This window comes from Chenopodium album, chromosome 8 (genome assembly GCF_948465745.1).
Source record: "Chenopodium album chromosome 8, dcCheAlbu1.1, whole genome shotgun sequence".
Classification (NCBI taxonomy): Eukaryota; Viridiplantae; Streptophyta; class Magnoliopsida; order Caryophyllales; family Amaranthaceae; genus Chenopodium; species Chenopodium album.
Genome location: NC_137841.1, coordinates 72,392,542 through 72,414,091, shown reverse-complemented (window position 1 = coordinate 72,414,091; position 21,550 = coordinate 72,392,542). Strand labels below are relative to the sequence as shown.

Genomic DNA, 21,550 nt, shown 5'->3' with positions numbered 1-21,550 from the left:
AAAATTACCAATTTTTTTTTAAGTTTATTCCGCTGTGCAAGTTAGTGTTGGTGCAGAGTTTGAGTTGATGACTTGATGTATACACTACATCATGCGTGGCTTTTCTAAGCATTGAGATCAAAATAAAGTTGTTGGTGTGTCTTTGACTCTCAAAGATAAAAAAAAAAAAAAAAAAAAAAAAAAAGTTTTCGGCTCTCTTGTGTCGTGAGACAAGAAATTGGTTCTCCTTGTGCCGTGAGACAAGGTTTGTGAGTTGATTCGAGCATAATTTTGCTCCTTTGGATTTGAGTGTGGTTTACTCTGAAAGACCAAATAAGAAATTTGAGTGTGGTTTACTCTAAAAGACCAATTTGAGTGTGGTTTACTCTAAAAGACCAATAAGAAATTTGAGTGTGGTTTACTCTGAAAGACCAATAAGAAATTTGAGTGTGATTTACTCTGAAAGACCAATAAGAAATTTGAGTGTGGTTTACTCTGACAAACCAATATTTGATTGGAGCTCGGTTTTGCTCTGGAAAAACCAAAATTGTTATATTTGCAGGTTCGAAAATAATGACGTTCCTGTTTGATTGATGACTGATGAGTTCGAAAAAGATGAATGTTCTCATCTTTGAAGAATGAAAAAAAAAAATTGAAGGCCACATCACAAGAGTGCATCTCGACTTCAACAAATTGAAGAATTTCCAATCGCAACGTTCGTGTTACTGCCGTTACGATTGCGGGAGGGTGTTAGAGATATGATATATCGGAAAATATATGTGATATATTTTCCGTATAGATATTGTTATGATAATAATATATTTAGTATTATCTTATGTTAAGATATTATTTTGAGAATATATCTTTAGGGTTTATGGTTAGACGTATATCTTTTAGGAAGATTGTTTCCTATCTTATGAGCTTAGGTTTTGTATAAATACTCAACCTATTGATGAATAATAATGAAGCAATACAAAGCTTCTATTCTCTTCTTCTCCCTAATTTGTCAGTCACAAACTCACATATCACAATTAGCTTAGTTCCGACATAACAATGGCAGCTACAATCTGTCTCCCTTCATTTCCTCTTTCCAAAACCTTCCCACCACCCTCTAAAATGTCAGTAAAACCCCTGGCAATTCTCAGCCCAACTGGGTACAAAATGGGAGTGCAATATGAGCTAAAACAAGGGCAGAATCGTCAGTTTCACGAGCTCTCATCTGGGTTAAAAATGGAGGTAATTTCCCAGAAGAAACAGAGAAGGAAAGAAGATGAAGAAGAGAGAGAAAGTCCGCCGCTTGTATTTGTCCATGGTAGTTTCCATGGTGCTTGGTGTTGGGCTGAACATTGGTTGCCTTTCTTTTCTCATCATGGCTTTGACTGTTTTTCCCTCAGCTTGCTTGCTCAGGTCAGTTGTCTTCTCAATTTTTCGTAATTTTATTTTGAGATGATTTTTTTGGCTTTGTTCATGGCTTAATATCATGAAAATTGAAAAGGGTAATTGTATAGTATACTTATTTTTTAGCTTATATAGAGCTTTCAATTCGGGTAAACGGGTCGGGTGAACAATAGGTCGGGTTTAATTCGGGTTTTCACGGGTTAAAACGGGTTAGGGTATAGTCGGGTTCGGTTAAGTCAATAATTTGCGGGTTAGAATCAGGTCGGGTCATTCTCGGGTTTGAGTCGAGTTCTGTTCAAGTCAATAATTTGCGGATTATTCTCGGATTCAAGTCAGGTTATGTTCAAATCAATAATTCGCGGGTTACAATCAGGTCGGGTCATTTTCAAGTCATGTCATATTTGGTTTCAACTAACTATAAATAGATAATTATTTCCTTTGACAATAATATATATGGCAATATATTAGGGAATTATAGTTTATAATTTAGGAAGATAACTATCTCCTTTGACCATACAACAAATATATACTGTATTTAACCCTTAAACTTGAGGATGATGCTCCTTTCTTTTGTTGGCCTCACCGACTTGGTCTCCCAAGACAAAATGCTTTGATCAACAATAATAGGTGGTTTAAATTAAATTTAAGGTGATAACAAGTCGTGTTATCGAGACGGGTTAGTAACACATTGGGTTGAATTTTTGGGTTGGGTAAGTAATAGGTATGGTAAAATTCGGCTTGGGTCAATAACAAGTCGGGTTGATTTCGGGTCGGGTTTGTAACAGGCTGGGTTAAATTCGGGTTGGGTTAGGAACGGGTCGGGTTAAATTCAGGTCAGGTTCGTAACAAGTCGGGTTTTGACGGTTTGAAACGGATTTGGGTCAATTACGATTCAAGTCGGGTTCGGTGCAAGTTAATTAAATTGGCTGTTGTAAACCGGTAAATTGGCCGTTTAAAAACAAATTGAATGGTTCCACACACCCAATTGGACTCCTGGAGGGTATTAGGTACCATGGTAAACATTTCGGCAATTTTTATTTTCGGGTGAAAAAAAGTCAAAAATTTCAAAATTAAAGGCTAATATCCACGCTTTTGAGAAATTTTGGAGGTTTCAGGGCCGGTGTCGAAAAGTCTTGAAATTTTATGGGTTACATCTCGGGGTCATATAATGTCGTTTGGAACCATATATGATCATTACTTGTTGTCATAAATGTTCATGGTAGGCTTGAATTAATGAAATCGCTACGGGTTGTAAACCGGTAATTTGGTCGTTTAAAGGCAAATTGGATGGTTCCACCCACCCAATTGGACTACGGGAGGGTATTCGGAACCATGGTAATCATTTCGGTAATTTTTATTTTCGGGCGAAAAAAATCAAAAAATTTCAAAATTAAAGGCTAATAACAACGCTTTTTGAGAAATTTTGAAAGTTAAATTGGCCGTTTAAAGGCAAATTGGAAGGTTCCACCAACCAATTGAACTCCCGGAGGGTTAATGGGACCATGAAAAACATTTCGGCAATTTTTATTTCCGGGCGAAAAAAAAATTTAAAAAAATCCAAAATTGAAGACTAATATCCACGTTTTTTGAGAAATTTCGGAGGTTTCGGGGCCCGGTGTCGAAAAGTCTTGAAATTTTAGGGATACATATAGGGGTTATATAATGCTGTTTGGAACGATATATGATCATTATTTGTTGTCATAAATGTTCGTGGTAGGTTTGACTTAATGAAATCGGTTTAAGTTGTAAACTAGTAAATTGGTCGTTTAAAGGCAAATTGGATCGTTCCACCCACCCAATTGGACTACCAAAGGGTATTAGAGATCATGGTAAACATTTCGGCAATTTTTATTTGCAGGCGAAAAAAAGTCAATAATTTTCAAAATTGAAGGCTAATATCCACGTTTTTTGAGAAATTTTGGAAGTTTCGGGGCCTGATGTTGAAAAGGCTTAATATTTTAGGGGATACATCTCGGAATCATATAATGCCGTTTAGAAACATATATGATCATTATATGTTGTCATAAATGTTCGTGGTAGGCTTGAATTAATGAAATCAGTGCAAATTGTAAATCGGTAAATTGACTGTTTAAAGGCAAATTAGATGGTTCCACCCAACCAATTGGACTCCTAGAGGATATGAGGGACCATAATAAACATTTCGGCAATTTTTATTTTTGGGGAAAAAAAAAGTCAAAAAAATTTCAAAATTAAAGGCTAATATCTACACTTTTTGAGAAATTTTGGAGATTTCGGGGCATGGTTTCGAAAAGTCTTGAAATTTTCGGGGATATATCTCGAGGTAATATAATGTCATTTGGAACCATATATGATCATTATTTGTTGTTATAAATGTTCGTGGTAGGCTTGAATTAATGAAATTGGTGCAAATTATAAATCGGTAAATTGGTTGTTTAAAACCAAATTGGATGGTTCCACCCACCCAATTGGACTCCCGGCGGGTATTAGGGACTATGGTAAACATTTCGGCAATATTTATTTCCGAGCATAAAAAAGTAAAAAAAAAAAAAAAAAAAAAAATCCAAAATTGAAATCCACGCTTTTTGTTAAATTTGGGATGTTTCAAAACCTGGTGTCGAAAAGTTTTAAGATTTTAGGGGATACATCTCGGGGTAATATAATGCCGTTTGGAACCATATATGATCATTATATGTTGTCATAAATGTTCGTGGTAGGCTTGAGTTAATGAAATCGGTGCAAGTTGTAAATCGGTAAATTGGTCGTTTAAAGGCAAATCGGATGGTTCCACCCACCCAAATGGACTCCCGGGGGGTATTAGGGACAATGGTAGAAATTTCGGCAATTTTTAGTTCTGGGCGAAAAAAAGTAAAAAAAATTCAAAATTAAAGGCTTATATCCACGCTTTTTGAGAAATTTTGGAGGTTTCGGGGCCTGATGTTGAAAAGGCTTAAGATATTAGGGGATACATCTCGGAGTCATATAATGCCGTTTAGAAACATATATGATTATTATATGTTGTCATAAATGTTCGTGGTAGGCTTGAATTAATGAAATCAGTGCAAGTTGTAAATCGGTAAATTGGATGTTTAAAGGCAAATTAGATGGTTCCACCCAACCAATTGGACTCGTAGAGGATATGAGGGACCATAGTAAACATTTCGGCAATTTTTATTTCTGGGAAAAAAAAGTCAAAAAAAATTCAAAATTAAAGGCTAATATCCACACTTTTTGAGAAATTTTGGAGATTTCGGGGCATGGTGTCGAAAAGTCTTGAAATTTTTGGGGATATATCTCGAGGTAATATAATGCCGTTTGGAACCATATATGATCATTATTTGTTGTTATAAATGTTTGTGGTAGGATTGAATTAATGAAATTGGTGGAAGTTGTAAACCGGTAAATTTGTTGTTTAAAACCAAATTGGATGGTTCCACCCACCCAATTGGACTCCCGGCGGGTATTAGGGACTATGGTAACATTTCGGCAATTTTTTATTTCTGGGCATAAAAAAGTAAAAAAAAAAAAATATCCAAAATTGAAATCCACGCTTTTTGATAAATTTGGGATGTTTCGAAACCTGGTGTCGAAAAGTTTTAAGATTTTAGGGGATACATCTCGAGGTCATATAATGCCGTTTGGAACCATATATGATCATTATATGTTGTCATAAATGTTCGTAGTAGGCTTGAATTAATTCAATCGTTGCAAGTTATAAACCGGTAAATTGGTCGTATAAAGGCAAATAGGATGGTTCCTTCCACCCTATTAGACTCTCGGAGGGTATTAGGGACCATGGTTAACATTTCGGCAATTTTTATTTCCGAGCGAAGAAAAGTAAAAAAGATTCCAAAATTAAAGGCTAATATCCACGCTTTTTGAGAAATTTTTTAGGTTTCGGGGTCCGGTGTCGAAAATCCTTTAGATTTTAGGGGATACATTTCGGGGTCATATAATGCCATTTGGAACCATATATGATTATTATATGTTGTCAAAAATGTTTGTGGTAGGCTTGAGTTAATGAAATTGGCGCAAGTTGTAAACCGGTAAATTGGTCGTTTAAAGGCAAATTGGATGGTTCCACCCACCCAATTGGACTCCCGAGGGTATTAGAGACCATGGTAAACATTTCGGCAATTTTTATTTCCGGGCGAAAAAAAGTCAAAAAATTAAAAAATTGAATGATATCCACGCTTTTTGAGAATTTTTGGAGTCTTCGGGCCTGGTATCGAAAAGTCTTTAAATTTTAGGGAATACATCTCAGGGTCATATAATGTCGTTTGGAACTAAATATGATCATTATTTGTTGTCATAAATATTCGTGGTAAGCTTGAATTAATGAAATCGGTGTAAGTTGTAAACTGGTAAATTGGTCGTTTAAAGGCAAATTGGATGGTTCCACCCACCCAATTGGACTCCCAGACGGTATTTGGGACCATGGTATACATTTCGGCAATTTTTATTTCCGAGTAAAAAAAAGTCAGAAAATTCCAAAATTGAAGGCTAATATCCACGCTTTTTGAGAAATTTCGAATGTTTCGGGGCTGGTGTCAAAATGAAATGAGATTTTAGGGGATACATCTTCGGGTCATATAATGTCGTTTGGATCCATATATGATCATCATATGTCGTCAAAATGTTCGTGGTAAGCTTGAGTTAATGAAATCAGTATAAGTTGTAAACCGGTAAATTAGTCGTTTAAAGGCAAATTGGATGGTTCCACCCAGCCAATTGGACTCTCGGGGGGTTTTAGGGACCATGGTAAACATTTCGGAAATTTTTATTTCCGAGTAAAAAAAAAGTCAGAAAATTCCTAAATTGAAGGCTAATATCCACGCTTTTTGAGAAATTTTGGATGTTTTGGCCATTATATTGACATCTTGATTCTTGTGGTTTTTGGTGATGATTGTATTGTTTATTGCTATTAGTTTGATAAAATTGTTTATGATAGCAATTGTGACTTGTATGTATTGGGTTTGAGTATGTTGCATATGGTGCATTTGCACTTATGCAAGTGATTTATCATAATTCTAAAATGTATGTATGCCCTGTCAAAGTCATCAAATTCGTGGCACGAAAGTAAAATACTGCATTTGATCACTGGGATTGTGTTAAATTTTAGCTTATTGAAAGCTGATGATTGCATATCAATGAGACACTGTAGAATAGGATGCTAGATTAGTATAGAAGTATCAAGTATGTTGTTAAATGATAACAGGTCAAGCTGAGCCCAAGGTCAGGAAGTCAGGGTAGGTAGCTTTGCTTCTAACACTTACATCTTCATGAGTTATATCTCAGCTTGAGCCTAGAATGAATAGCTCAGGAAAAGTTTCAATATAATTTTAAACTCAAATTTGAGAATAGCAATAAGAAAAATACGAAGTATAATACATTAATATATTGAGGTTATAAGATTGCTAATAATAAGTTTATGCACACTTAAAGACCTCATAAGTATTGTGTAAAGCCAAGTCAAATGTATAGTACTATATACAAAATATTACATATTTAAAGAAACTCTAGCCTGTTAAGTTGAGCTTAGTTTTCTTTTGTAGTATTTTCGACCTGAGCTCAACTAGGCTCTTACCACCCCTAGTTATTGGATAAGAAAAGTAAGGGATTCTCTCTTCCATCACTAAGCTTGATTGGTTGCTGAAGTGAGTCTTTGCTTATGTGATTTCTGCTTTTGGCCAGGGTGAGAGTGATGCTCCTGCTGATAAAGCTGCTGGCACTCTTCAGGTAATGCATTCGCGGTACCTTCCTCCTCTCTATCCCCTCTTCTGAACATCTAAAGTTTTCCAACTGCAACTGTCTAATATATGAAAGCTTATTTTGTACATCTTAATGAGGTCATCTTACTATTCTGGAATCTGTATTGCTCAGTAGACACATGCAGCTGATGTTGCACACTTTATCAAGAAAGAACTTACATCTCCTGCTGTTTTGGTTGGACATTCATTTGGAGGTCTTATCGTTCAATATTACTTATCAAGCCTAGGAAACAAGCAGATGTTAGGTGGTTTCATGTTCCTTCCTTTAGTACCGTATTACCGTCTGTTGTTTCGCATAATGTATGAAATCTTGAAGATATTGTGATAGTGTCTTGTTTATTAAACTTTGAGAGATGAAACCTAGCTGTCTCTTCTCTGAGATGTTGTGATGATGTTGCTTTGATAATAATGTTCCTTATATTTGAGAGCATATATTAGTTGTTAGCTGAAGAAAGAGTCGTATCCTTACAAAGAATCAACGTGCATGGAATCGTCTAGCTGGAAAATTCAACAAACTTTTTTTTCCAACAGAATTTTATTCACTTGCAAGGTAGTAATTGCATGTTCCATTTTGGAATATGATCAATGATTCTAATACTTACAGTCTTTGTTGCTAGATATGAGCAATCAACATCCAGATCTTGCGGGAGCTGTACTTGTTTGCTCTGTGCCACCGTCGGGTAATAGGTGATGATTTTTCATTCCCCTCTCGATTGTATTCCTTTATAAGCTACCTTTTCTAAATATTCTAATATTATCTTGTGACTTCTGCTGTGTAGTGGCTTAGTGTGGAGATATCTCTTTTCCAAACCAATTGCTGCTTTCAAGGTATTGCCTTCTCTTAGTATTTGTTATACTGGTCTTTGCCTGCTTCTTAGGTTTATTTGTTGATTTAATTCAATCATTATACGCTGTTAAATGATTGTCAGAAACCAGCATTATAATAGATGATTATATATATATATATATATATATATATATATATATATATATATATATATATATATATATATATATATGGTCATGCATGCTTAAGGTTTTTTTTTTCCCCCTTTCCTCTTAGGATCTTTAAAACCCCCTCCCGAGTTGATGTCTGTGGCTTTTTTTTTTTTTTTTTTTTTTTTTTACGAATGTCTGACTGTTTGTAGTTCTGTACCTTTGCATAATGGTGTTTCACAAAATATTTTTAGTATCAGAAGCACCTGTTAGAAAATCTACAATACTCATAATTTACTTTGTACTCCATAATTCGTGTAATATGTATCGCTGAAACTTACAGAAAAAGTTATTGACTAGTGGAAACTCTTGCTCTTAAAAATTTCAGTTTTAACATTTTGAAAATTTTGCAATGAGACTTTCTATTACAAAATACAAACCATGGGTCAAACCAGCTATTACAGTGAGCTAGAAAAGTAATTGCCTCAAAATTCTTACTGAAAGGATGCAAGGATCAAGTTTTTGTCTAAGATGGCAGTATCTTACCTTCCTAGTTTGGAGCGACTCTGAACTGATGCTGTAGTTGAGGGGAATTTCATAGCTCAAAAGTTCTTCTGAACTTGTGCATCAACTTATTGAGCAAAATTATGGCGTAATAAAAAATATATATATAAAATAAAAAAATTAATAAAAAAAACCTTGCTCCTCCACCCTTAGACAACCAATTCTAATTTCAAATCTGCAGAGTGCTGCTACATAGTACAAATGATTAATGGGGTTGGGATTGTCCAATGCTTCATTGGTGTCTGCATGCCAGATGCCACCTCCTACGTCCATCACTCATCACTCTTCCTCCCTGTAATCTGACTATATTGCCTATCTATACCAAAACTAGTAGTACCTTTGTCAGGAAAAGATGTACTTGGTGTTTGTCAACTACGAAGTTCCTTGCTACAATTTTACTGGTCATTGTTATCCCTATCTCAATCATCAATTTTAATTGACCTGTACTGATATTTGGTCCACCTTATTTGAGTTACAGAAAAACCACCTTGTTAAATTTAGTTGGGCGACCATTCTGCCAATGCCGCTCTCCTTTCAAACCCCAATATGATGCTGTATAACGATGAGAAATCTTAATTACTTTCTACTTTTGGTAGGTAACTCGCAGCTTAGCAGCAAAAGCTTTTCAGACTGATTTGTCACTCTGCAAAGAAACATTTTTCTCCATGCAGATGGACAACAACCTGGTCCAAAGGTTAGCTGGATAGTTTGCCTTATTGTACATGCTTGTTATGCACACTCCATGTGATATCCAACTTAGCTTTACATTGTGTTTTTAAGACTTCGACTTTGACTGATACTCCAGGTATCAAATGTTGATGAAAGAGAGCTCAAGGCTGCCTTTGTTTGATTTGAGGAAGCTAAACGCTTCTCTTCCTGTTCCTTCAGTGCCTGAGTCTTCTGTTAAAGTTCTCGTTGTGGGTGCAGGAGATGACTTTATAGTGGTATAATTGTTTTCTAGATGCTCCTTAATTTTCACGTCATCCCTTATTATCCACATTCTACACTAGATGATCTGCACCTAGGTCCTCTGCTTTTGCTGGTTTTGTTTCTTGTTCTATGATTTTATTTGTCATTGAGAATGTGGGATGATTAATAATTAATATCCTTGTAGGATGCCAAAGGGCTTGATGAAACGGGTAAATTCTATGGTGTCTCTCCCGTCTGCGTGAATGGAGTTGCACACGATATGATGCGAGAAAGGTGCCAATGTTATTCTTTCCTGGTTAAGGACTATTGACTCCTGAGACAAGGGATTTTTTTTGTGAAAGTTTATTTTAGTTCAGTGGCTTCTTAGAAGCTCAGTGAGTTGTAATTAGTCAAACATTGCATTATTAACTTTTTGTTCTGGAATTTTATTGTTGGTAACCTTCTATCATCTGTCAAGTGGTTCTAAGCTTCTAACTATAGCCAAGAACTATGTGTATTTCATTGATAGATGCAAGAATCATAGTCTATAAACGATTCGAATACTTATTGTAATAGACTTGTGACTTTATCAGACGAGTAATTGATTGTGTGTTTTCTTTAGCATAATCACTGCATCAAGCAAGTAAGCAACAATAGAGGATAGTAACATCAGGATGGCAAAGAAAAGCTCCATTGTTACAATCCTCGATCTATTCTTTAGCATATGTCCAATGGAGCTTTTCTTTGCTTCTTCAAAATTCTCCAAATGAAAAAACAAGCATAAAAATAGCCTTGTGGCATTAATTTGGAATAACAGAGTAGTTATTGCCTTAATGGTTTGCCATTTATTAATATATTACTTTCTCTCTAGAAAAAAATTGATACTCCCTCCGTCCCTTAATTACGTGCCTATTTCTATCATTTATTATTCACATAATAGAGAGAAATAGACATGTAGTTAAGGCCTTAAGGGACAAAGGGAGTATATTATAAAGTAGAACATTGGGAAAAGTTGTCACTTTTAAAATACTTAAATTCAATTATATGTTATAAAACTAAGAGCAAGCCCCACTTACTCAACCTGAGTAACGAAATTTGTTACTCAAGTGGCATATATTGTAATTTTACACAAATTTTTTTTATTATTAATTTTTTTTTTTTAAAAAAAAAACTTCGTCTTCTTGGAGAACGTTGAGTGTGCTTCAGGGCTTCACCACCACCACCAGTTTGCGCTTCACCACCATTACCCTTCGTCTTCTCCGTTTCCCGTCTTCATTACAGACACCAACACCGTAGTCGTTATTCGTCTTTCGTCACAACCACCACCACCACCATTCTTCGTCTAAACCACCGTCCACCGATGATCTCTGATCTTCTTCCCCGTTGTCCCCCTTTTCTTCTTCCTTCCTCGATAACAATGGCTTCAAGCCCTACGTGGCGGAACAAAACGAAACCCTAGGAACAAATAGTTTTAATTAGGGCCATATCAACCCTTTAGGGCTAGCATCTTGTTCCGGCGGAGGTGTTACTCTTGCGGAGGGAAGGAGGAAGAACGGTGGAGAAGAAGAAGGCATCTGCTAGGGCCAAGGATTACTGGTGGGAGAATGGAGGAAGAAGGAGAGTGTTGTTGAGGATGGAAGGAACTCATCCATTGCTATGAAATATGCTGTGGACGTTTTTACCCCCAACTTAAAAGCACGAAATTACATCCGTGCCCCTTGAGTTACATTTGTTGTTACTCAGGATGAGTAACTTGTATTTCCCGTAAAACTAATTGATGGAAATAATTTGTTACAAGATGGTTTGTTAACGTGAAAGTAGCCTCAAAACAAATACTACATAATGTTTTAAATTTCCCACACCTGAAATTGGCTAGTTGGCTTAGGTTTATTTCTTAATATTTTAACTATCAAAGCATGTAGTATTTGATGTTATTCACTTAATTTAAAATATTAATAAGTAAATATAAAATGAACAAAGCATCGCCAAGTCTTAAAACGCGTTATAATCATTCATGTTGACTTGATTAAACTCATTCGAACCATATCTAAACGGTACTTAAATCTAGATACTCGGATAGAATAAAATTATATCAAAAACTGAAAACGGCTCGTACTCCATAATAAAGCTACTTGTATTAACTGTCAAATAAGAAAACACCCAACCATGACTTTCCACTCTTAGGGCTTGTTCACTTCAGCTTAATTTCACTCCAGTTCAGCTACAATCAGTTCAATTCAACTCCTAATTTCCTTCTCTCATAAAATATTCATTTCAGCTCTATTCATTTCAGTTTAGTTCACTTCAGTTGAGCTCTTAATTTCCCTTTCTCATAAAATATTCATTTCATCCCTATTTAGTTTAGTTCAGCTCCTAATTTTCTTCTCTCATAAAATATTCATTTCAGCTTTATTCAGTTCATTTCTATTCAACTCCTAATTTCCTCCTTCTCTCATAAAATATTCATTCCAGCTCTATTAGTTCAGTTCAGCTCCAACCAGTTTAGTTCATCTTAGTTCAGTAAATGTAATCAGGCCCTTACATTACTCAAACCGAATGACCGGATTCTTACCTAATAAAAATAATACTTTGTCCATTTTAATATAAATTTTTAGTTTGATTTTTGCAATATTCAAACACATCACATGAATTGATGTTGATGCTTTATACATAAGATCAAACATATTTATATGAATACTTGCTAAACCACTTCAACATATAATATTCCACATGTCAACTTCTTATACTCCGTACTAGTAGTTCATTTAAAAACAAAAATATTATTTCGTACGGAGTATTAGTTAAAGTTTCACATTGACAAGTGTACCGGTCAAACGAGAACAATTTTTTAAACAAAATTATCATAAACTTTGGGCTTCTTATAAAAAATAAGTTGATAAAACCCGAAAACCCAAAGAAGTAAAAATGGGCCAAGCCCAGGAGAGAGAAAAGGCATGAATCGTAGCCGTCGATCTCTAGGGTAAATAAGTCTCCATCTAAAAAAGAGGCTTCTCATATAAACCCTACATTTCAGCCTTCAACCCTTCTCTGTTCTCTTTCACTCTATTTGCAGCAGCTTCTCTTCCTCCCCTGCTAGGGTTTTTCTCTCTCCTCCCTGAGATCCCCGACTTCTGGTACGTATTGTTACTTTCTGGGTATTCCTGTTCTTCAATTGGGTTGCATTCAATTTCTGGGTTTGCAGATTCTGGGTTTGTTCAATGCATTTCGTTTTTGGTTTTTGTGTTTGGGTTTAGTGAAATGTAGAATTGGATTTGTATTCTATGCTCGAGTTTCTATAAATTTTGGTTCTAGGGTTTAGAAGTTGGAAATTTTGCATCTTTGATTATCTGGGTTTAATTTTACTGCGTTTTAATATTATGATGTTAGATTTAATGAAATTGTTCTTTTTATTGTTTTCGGCTTCGATTATTAGAATTGTATTGATTTTGATTTCATGGTAATATATTGCTATTTGGGAGATATTATGATATGAGTTTTTGCTGGAATTACTTGGTAGTACCGTTAAAAACTTAGAATTAGCATTCATTATCTAAGAGAAGTATTTGGAATAAATGTGTTAATTGAGTTTTTATCAAATTGAATAATTTGGAAGATAATAGTTTGATAGATTTGTATTGGACTAAATATATGAAAATGGTTACCTTTTCATTAAAATGTTAGACGTTTTTGTATAATACCAATCAGTAGGTCCTGATCACCTGTTAACCTCGAATGATCGTGGACCATTAAAAATTATAACCATTTGATGTGCATCATACCAGTGGCAATGGTTTGATTGTTAGGGGAATCAGGGTCGAATGATCGAATGCTACTTGATTTTAAGACGGCATTAGCCAGTCAAGTACTGTGTGACTTAAGCTGATTTGTATTGTGCTTTGTTTTTGTGTTTCAGCTTTGTCAAAATGTTTACTTCTTTGAGGAAGATTCAGAAAGATAAGGGTGTAGACCCAACTGAATTCGAGGAGACTGTTGCTCAGGTAGCGTTTGCTTGCATTAAGCTGCTTTATTGTTATGTGGCTAGTTGTGATTGAATTCACTGAGAAACAAGCTATAATTGAGAAATTATTATTTTTATAGGCTATTTTTGACCTTGAGACCACCAACAAGGAACTCGGACTTGATTTGAAGGATCTGTTTATCAACTCTGCTGCGTAAGTGCTGCTTGATCTGTTTATAGGCTATTTTGTGTGACTTGAGGTTTAATAATGTTCCATTATCAATGTGCAGCCAAGTTGACATTTCCAACAACAAAAAGGCTGTTGTTATCCATGTCCCTTACAGATTGAGAAAATCTTTCCGCAAAATTCACAGCCGGTTGGTGAGAGAGCTTGAGAAGAAGTTCAGTGGCAAGGTATTTTTGACTTGCTTTACTTGTTCGCTTATCATGTTTAGTCAATGGATTGAATTCTTCCATATATATTGTCCCTTCCATTGTGATAACAGCATGTAGTCATTTCCAATTAGGCTATGTAAGATTAAGCTGTATAGACTGTTTGTAAGCATCATATTATTATTGGGCTTTATTTTCTTCTAACTGGGAACTATTATTGTGCTGCTTGATCACACCAAGGCTGGTGATTTTTATGGACATCTACTTTGGACATCTTGTAGAATTGCTAGTGTTATTGTTCCTATTTTATCAGCTGTTGTTGCTGGCTAGCTTAGCTGGCAAATATGTTGTGTGGCCTTCGCTTTGTGATCTCTGATGTATCCATATGAAATATTTCTAGTTTGACATTTATTGGGTAGAGTGATGTGATCAAATATTACAGTGTTAATATTGAGTTATGTTTGATTTGTTTTTCTTACCTTTTGTCCATTCTTATTCTGCTATTTCTCCAGGATGTTGTCTTCATTGCCACCAGAAGGATTGTGAGGCCCCCAAAGAAGGGTTCTGCAGCCAAGCGTCCCAGATCCCGTACTCTCACTTCAGTGCACGAGAACATCCTTGAGGATCTCGTGCAGCCTGCTGAGATTGTTGGGAAGCGTTGCAGATACCGTCTAGATGGATCCAAGATCATGAAGGTATTATAAGACTTGCATGTATATTTAACTGCACTGTGTTCAGTTGGAGCTCAGGTTTTGAATTTTTGGTTACATATTTTGATGTAAAACTGCTTATTGGTGGGCAGGTAATCTTGGACCCCAAAGCCAAGAATGATACAGAGTACAAGCTAGAGACATTTTCTGGCGTCTACAGGAAGCTTTGCGGAAAGGATGTAGTTTTTGAATACCCTAATACAGAGGCTTAAGCTTGCAATCAGGATGTCATCAGAGTTTTGTGCTACCAATTGCAAATCTTGTCTATTTTTAGTACTACTTATTAAGTTTTGATCCACCTTGAATTGCATTGTTAATTAGGAACAGAAGTACAATTATGAGATTTTCTCTTCTGCCAAAGATTTTGAGCTTTTGAAAGTGTTTGTAGAACATCCATCTTTTTTGGAGCTAAAACTGCTAGCCTGCTATGATTTCTTGATGATGGTTCGTGTCCTAAACAACCTTATTCATGGACTGCATATTTGCACATCGCTATTTGGTTTTATTACGCACATAAACTTGGGGAGTGTAGTTTGGGTGTGAAAAGCATAATTGTGTGTACCGTGTATGGTATTTATATGATGAAATGCTGTTATGTTGTCTGTGAAAGGAATTGTGGTTTGCTTTGAAGGTTAGAAAACAATGTTTACTGATCCTCGAAATCTTCTGCCTCAAAAGTTAAGCAAACTGGGCACTGTCACATTCTTTTGCTGTGATATAGCCCAACTGGGAAACTGGTTGAATCTGTTATTGTGATTGAGATAATCATTGCATCTGTATTTTAATTTAATTTGAATAATATAGTTTTATGGAGTAATTGTATCTGGTTGTTTGAACTTGTTGAAGTCACTGATCTTAGATGTGGCAATCATAAAAAGCAGGCCACGATGAAAGCGGCACTATTTGATAGGTTGCCAATTAATTAATTGTGAATTGATATTTGGTTTTTCTTTTAACATTATATTAGTTTTCCAACCACGATGAAAGCGGCACTAATTGCTACTTGTATAATAGTTGAATTAGTATTACGAACTGAAACCTCAATTGTGCACTGCAAAATTTCGTCACCACTTCTGATGGCAATAGCCCTAAATGGTTCACTCATGTACTTGCATAACTCGTATTATGGGTGTTTTTTTTTCTATTGACATCGCGACTTCTGATGGCAAATCTTCGTTTGGATAAAAAATGACAAACCACACTTCGTACTTGGTTTTTCAAGCCAATTTACCCTTCTATCTTCAGTATCTTGATCATGAAATGAGTTTGCAGTGATGAGTTAACAATATCTTCAATCATCAATAGTCAAAAGTATTGTAGAATGTGGTAATCCTGTTGGACCGTGAAAGGGAAAGTTCAAAAACACGCGATAATTTCTCTAATCACACAATTTATATACTTCGTGCGTTTCAAAATAGTATTCCACCATTCATTAGCTTAATTCTGGCAAGTTTTTTTCACTTTAAGTTTGCTCAGAGCAAATATATTTGTGCAGATGGGAAGCAAACTAAATACAACACAAAAGAGGAAGGAGATGTAAGAAATTTCTCTTACTACTTTTTACTATATATTTTTTTTGTGTAGCATGTGTACAACAGAAGCCCTTTTGCTAAAATCAACAAATACATAGATACATTAATCTCAAAATAGTGAAATTATGATGCATTAGGGGCTGCCCAAAAAAATCTGAAAAATTATGCAACTTAGCCTTCAGATCACAAGAATTTACTGTTCACTCCAGCTCGGTAGAGTTGCAACCTTCTACCAGAAGATTCTATGGTTATCTTTGTATTCGCTGGTGCAAATAACACATCACCTACTCTTACCATCTCCGCAGAAAAGGCTGTTTTGATTATTCCAGTCCCTTCAGTGACCAAAAATAACGATGGACCAGCCATTGACGGAAACTTTGTCAATTTTCCTTCAGGAAGATCACAATGATCAACCTCAAACTCTTCAAATGGAGGACGGTACCTTTTTGTGAGTCCATTAGTACCCTCTACGTTGAAGCCCCTAAGTATATCAGGTCGGCCCTGAAAATCAGATGAGTACAGTCAGATATACTGCTTTGATGATATACAAAACTAATATGTTTATCACAGCCCATAATTGCTTGTGTACAACTTCCTATCAAAAACCGAGTTTCATCAATACGATTCAAATTAAAAATGAAATGAGGAAAACAAAATTTGGCCAAGAACAACACAGAAAACTTTGCCAACCTCAACCTGTCCTAAATACTGCTGTAACCTACATAAAATGATAATAGTATAAAACTGTTAAATAAAACTAAAATTCATGCACCAAAAAATGTTACTGACGTGCGGTGTGAAACCATTATCTAAAGGAAGTGATCAGAAAAAGACAGAAGTATCAGAGGAGTTTAAACTTTAAAGCACTGATATTCCCCACCTAAGTACCAACACATCACTCAGGGATTGCACCAAGAACAATGCAAACTAAAACTAAATACTCCGTAGTAAAGCAGGATTCAAACATTCAAGCAAGTATACCAAGAGCTTACCAGTTTGTATGTGAGCATATCACATAATGTTTTAACATCCCTCTTTTTGGGAGTTAAACCAGCCCGAACAACATTATCTGAAGTTGCCATACACTCAATGCAATCACCAGATACATATGCATGTAGTTCATTTGCCCCCAAGCATAATGCTTCACCAGGGTTTAGCGTTACATAGTTCATAAGGAAAGCTGCCAGCACACCCACATCACCCGGATACTCCTTTTCAAGCCGTAGGACCAGCTTCTCCTCTGATGTTAACTGATTGATATAAGATAAAATGTCATTAGATCAATAGCTTCACAAGGACCCACATAAGTGAGAAAATAATTGTATCTTGATGAATAGAACAATCATAAAGCACATGTGTTAAACACATCTAAGGGATTCCATCACAAACAGGAGATTTTAAAATATACAGGGTTAAGACAAATCTGCATCAACTAAAAGAGGCATAGGTCTAAACATTTTCAAGACTGGGCAAGCCTTCATTGGCGACAAATAAAACAGGACACAGGTAATTTCAGTAAAGCATCCTCAATAGAACCATGCTAAATTCGTCAACCAACTCAAAAAAAGAAAATTAACAAACACTGCACCCATGATATAATGAAAAACCAGTTGTTACTGTGTTTAAAAAAAATAAAAAAAAATAAAAAATAAAATTACATTAAAACAAAACCAATATGCGTCAGAGTGTCAGACATCAAGCTCACAAATTGCACAATGGCCCTTTTCTACATTGATAATTGAATCAGGACCCAGTTTCTTACATACTACCATACAAATTAGAGCAATAAGATTTGCCAAAATATTTCAAAATCTGCCATTCATATTTAAAAAACTAAGAGCAACATGAAATGAAGTAAAACACTAGACCAATAAGAAAAATAACATACCTCATCCTTCTTCCTCAGACGAGGAATCAACTGAGACAGCACCTCGGCAATCACATGCTCACTTGCTGACATAATTTGAGTAAACAGCTGTTTCAAGGCAATTTTAACTGTATCTTCCCCATCTTCTGGGGTAATGTTCAGCAGCTGATCCACAACTGCAGCACCAACCAATTGTGATATTTCTGGAACACCTTTAAGAATCCTTTGGAGTTCCTGAAGTACAAGAGGAAACTAATGCATTAGCCAAAACGATTTTATCTTACAAGTTACTCATCAATTTCTTAAAATCAAGGGAGGTGGAGATTGCACTTCTAAGAGATAACTTAAGAAAATTTTACATCATAAAGAAAAAGACACAACAAATGGTCCAAAAAACAAAAGATGTATAAGCCAAGAAGACAAAAGTTTATCAATTATGTATGAGTTTACATACTGTATTTAATGATACACTACTAAATCAAATAAACAGCATCATATGAGCTCCATATAAAAACTCTTTATGACAAGTCTAAACAGCCAAGACTTCTAGTTAACTACAGTCCACAGAATTAGTTTCAAACACTTGATTTCAATAGAAAAATAACTCCTGAAAAATCAGATAATCAGCAATAGAGATAAATGAAAAGGAAACTCGGGCAAGCTTCATACCTCGATACTGACAAATCCGCAAAGGATCTCAAACTTTGTTAATGCAAGAGCCATTTCTGGCTTATGATTGCCATCCTTGTAAACAAGTGGGTCCCTAATGTGCAATTTCTTAGCCAACTCCTTGCATGGGTGAGCTTGTATTGACAGTGTCTTTGCGACCGACAACGCCTACAATGTTCAAAATAGCAACATTACAATCAAATTCATCCTTTTAATCACAGATTAACCAAATACAATCTCATGAGTGCACAAAATGTAAAGGTAAACATAATTCACAACATAAACTTCCACAAAACCATAAGTAATTAGTCCATAAAAATGTAAACAGTGTACAAAATTCACCATTCAAATTTCTCCAAAACTCAAACAAACATTAAATTTCCAATTAAGAAATCTAATAAACATGCAATTCAGCAAGATCAACAAATTAATAAGAAATTAAAAAACCCAAAATCAATAGAATTTTACCTTAAACAAAAAGGGTAGATCATAACCCCACTTTTCAACAACCTTATGACCAAGCACATTAGGGTTCTTCTCAATCCAAGACTTGAGAGTGTCACCCGCAAAATCCCCAAATTTTCTATTCTTTCCATTTACAAAAATATTCCCTTTTTTTAGCACATGAGATGGACCAGATTCATGAGTACCCATCCAAAATTCAGCATAGGGTTTGTTTGGATCCAACATATTACCCTCAGAATTGGCACTAAACAATCTATAAACCTCAGACTCACTCCCAATTTTACCCCAATCATAATTTTTCACAGAACATTTCAACCTCTGAAGCCTATGCTCATTCCAGAAAACACCATCATCGAACGCCATTACCCCTTTACTCTTCTTCTTCAACAATGAAACCAAACAAATCACAACAAAAATCAATGAAATTGGTAGAAAAGTTAAGTATGAAACATCATCTGCAAACTCGACAGTCATTGAGAATTAAAAAAATTGAAAAAACCCCACCAAAATTGAAACAAAACCCAGAAATCAAAATTAAAAAAGAATGAATTTTGATAAAGAATTCCCAAAATTGATTGATACCCACAAATGTAGATGATGTACTGAAGTGAAATTAGGGATTGATTGATGATAGATGGTAAGAGAAGAAGAAGGAGGTGTATTGAAAACAATGGAAATTGTGTGTCATTGTTAAAACAAATGTTTGGGTTTTATATAGAAAAGGAAAAAAAAGTGAGAAATTGATGTAGAAAGAAAGAAGAATTGGAAGATTGAGATCCAGAGGATGTGTTTGTTTGTGTGGTATCGTAGGAGAGAGAAAGAGAAGAGTAATTTGAAAGGTATAAAATCAAACAAAATTAAGGGTTTAATTAAATTTGTTTTGTATTGAAAAAGAAAGAATTAAATTCTGTAAAAATAGTCAGAAAATTTAGATTGAAGAGAGAGAATTAGGAGGAAGAAGAAGAAGAAGATGGAGTTGAATGAAGAGGGTCGGTGGGGGTGAAAAAAGGGGGGAAATAGGCAGTTGAGTCGTTGAAAAGGGATGACGAAAGATATTTTGCAGTAATTTTTTTCTTTTTAAGGTAAAAAAAATGATTTTTTTAACATATATAATATTTTTTATGGTAAAAAAAATGATTTTTTTTTTTTTTTAATCCTGGCTTTTGGGAAGGAGATAGATTGATGATGTGCCGTATACGGTGTACTTATTATTTGGATAAGAATGATGAATGGGAAAATACGAGTAATTTTGTTTTTGGATGAGAAGAGAGTAATTTTATGGAATAAAAATATAAAATGTTTTAAGGAAAGTATATTCATGTAGTCAAACGCGTATTGAGAAACTTATAAATTAAAAACATTGTACCTCTAATTTTGTGTATCAGTTAAGGAAAGTATATTTATGTAGTCAACGCGTTTTCAAGAACTTATAATATTGTACTGGTACATGTACTTTTGTGGATTAAAATGTACACTTTAGAAAAGTATACGGAGTATTTATGTAGTCAACGCGTTTTCAAGAACTTATAATGTACATTGAATGTATAGTTTTCCATAATATTTACCATTAAAATGAGCTTTTAGGAGTAGTCAACATGTTTTTACAAACTTATAAAGAAAGTATGGAGTACTCCTAATTTTGTTGATTAAAATGGAGTACAACTTATAAAGGAAGGTATATTTATGCAGGCAATGCGTTTTTAAAAACTTTAAGTACATTATATTGAGTAATAATATTTGTCATTAAATGGGATATAAATTATAATAAAGTCTAATATATTTGCCATTAAATGGGATATAAATTATAATAAAGTCTAATAAGATGATATGCAAGTTTATGTACTCTGTAAGAAAAAAAAAAAATCAAGAGAAAAAATAACACCGTTAATTTAGAGTGAACAATCATGAAATGTTTTTGATTTAGGGGGCGATCATTTTTTTTTTTTTTTGGTGTGGTGACTGGAGAGGGGTTAGAAAGGAAAATCACTAATTGTGGAAATTATTTATCTGGACAATGCAGATTGAAAATTTTACAAGATCCCACAATTTGTTTTTCTTTTCCATAAAAAACAGTCAAAGTATGGTCAAATTCCACTTAAGCTAAAACATGATATTGACCTAGATAATAATTTCACACCAAATAACTAGAAGTCTACAATTACTCGTAGTCTACAACAAATAAATTACTCATGAATAACAAACAAATTATTAACCAAATAACTACAAGAAGGTCTACAACTTCCTATACGGCTATATTCTTTCCCCGAAGTTACATCACAAATTACTCGTGGAGTTGTAGACCTTGTAGTACGAGTATTATACTAAGTATATTTTTTTTTTTTCCTTTTACGGAATACAATTTCTCACATTATGCTAAAATCCTAAAATAACCAACTTTCCTGCAAAATTGGACCGTCAAT

At 34.8% G+C, this 21,550-nt stretch overlaps 2 protein-coding genes and 1 pseudogene across 3 annotated transcripts; 2 read left to right on the top strand and 1 right to left on the bottom strand.

Moving 5' to 3' along the window:
• The first annotated feature begins 960 nt into the window (after positions 1 to 960).
• Positions 961 to 10,163, top strand: LOC145556564 (uncharacterized; annotated as a pseudogene). Its single transcript, XR_014091898.1, has 8 exons — positions 961 to 1,386; positions 7,051 to 7,095; positions 7,243 to 7,372; positions 7,745 to 7,814; positions 7,907 to 7,955; positions 9,224 to 9,321; positions 9,433 to 9,571; positions 9,742 to 10,163. The product of XR_014091898.1 is annotated as an uncharacterized LOC145556564 (transcript).
• A 2,386-nt stretch (positions 10,164 to 12,549) lies between these two features.
• LOC145642281 (small ribosomal subunit protein eS7-like) lies at positions 12,550 to 15,036 on the top strand. Its single transcript, XM_081693402.1, has 6 exons — positions 12,550 to 12,670; positions 13,450 to 13,534; positions 13,635 to 13,708; positions 13,785 to 13,908; positions 14,400 to 14,582; positions 14,690 to 15,036. The coding sequence occupies exons 2-6, from the start codon at positions 13,460 to 13,462 to the stop codon at positions 14,807 to 14,809; spliced, it is 576 nt and encodes a 191-aa protein (XP_081549528.1). The 5' UTR covers positions 12,550 to 12,670; positions 13,450 to 13,459; the 3' UTR covers positions 14,810 to 15,036.
• A 1,096-nt stretch (positions 15,037 to 16,132) lies between these two features.
• On the bottom strand, positions 16,133 to 20,107 carry LOC145642273 (mannose-6-phosphate isomerase 2-like). The gene is made up of 5 exons (XM_081693393.1): positions 19,134 to 20,107; positions 18,666 to 18,833; positions 18,018 to 18,230; positions 17,122 to 17,379; positions 16,133 to 16,630 (listed from the first exon to the last, which is right to left on the bottom strand). Exons 1-5 carry the CDS (start codon positions 19,602 to 19,604, stop codon positions 16,313 to 16,315), a joined length of 1,428 nt encoding a protein of 475 aa, XP_081549519.1. The 5' UTR covers positions 19,605 to 20,107; the 3' UTR covers positions 16,133 to 16,312.
• Between the last annotated feature and the right edge of the window lie 1,443 nt (positions 20,108 to 21,550).

Bases quoted from the DNA above. Each gene is read 5' to 3' on its own strand.
- LOC145642273 (XM_081693393.1), bottom strand. From the start codon at position 19,604: ATGACTGTCGAGTTTGCAGATGATGTTTCATACTTAACTTTTCTACCA. The intron at 18,834-19,133 runs GTAAAATTCTAT...TGAACATTGTAG, and splicing joins ATCTACCCTTTTTGTTTAAG to GCGTTGTCGGTCGCAAAGAC. The intron at 17,380-18,017 runs GTATGTTATTTT...TATATCAATCAG, and splicing joins GTCTGAGGAAGAAGGATGAG to TTAACATCAGAGGAGAAGCT.
- LOC145642281 (XM_081693402.1), top strand. From the start codon at position 13,460: ATGTTTACTTCTTTGAGGAAGATTCAGAAAGATAAGGGTGTAGACCCA. The intron at 13,535-13,634 runs GTAGCGTTTGCT...TTATTTTTATAG, and splicing joins TCGAGGAGACTGTTGCTCAG to GCTATTTTTGACCTTGAGAC. The intron at 13,709-13,784 runs GTAAGTGCTGCT...ATCAATGTGCAG, and splicing joins CTGTTTATCAACTCTGCTGC to CCAAGTTGACATTTCCAACA.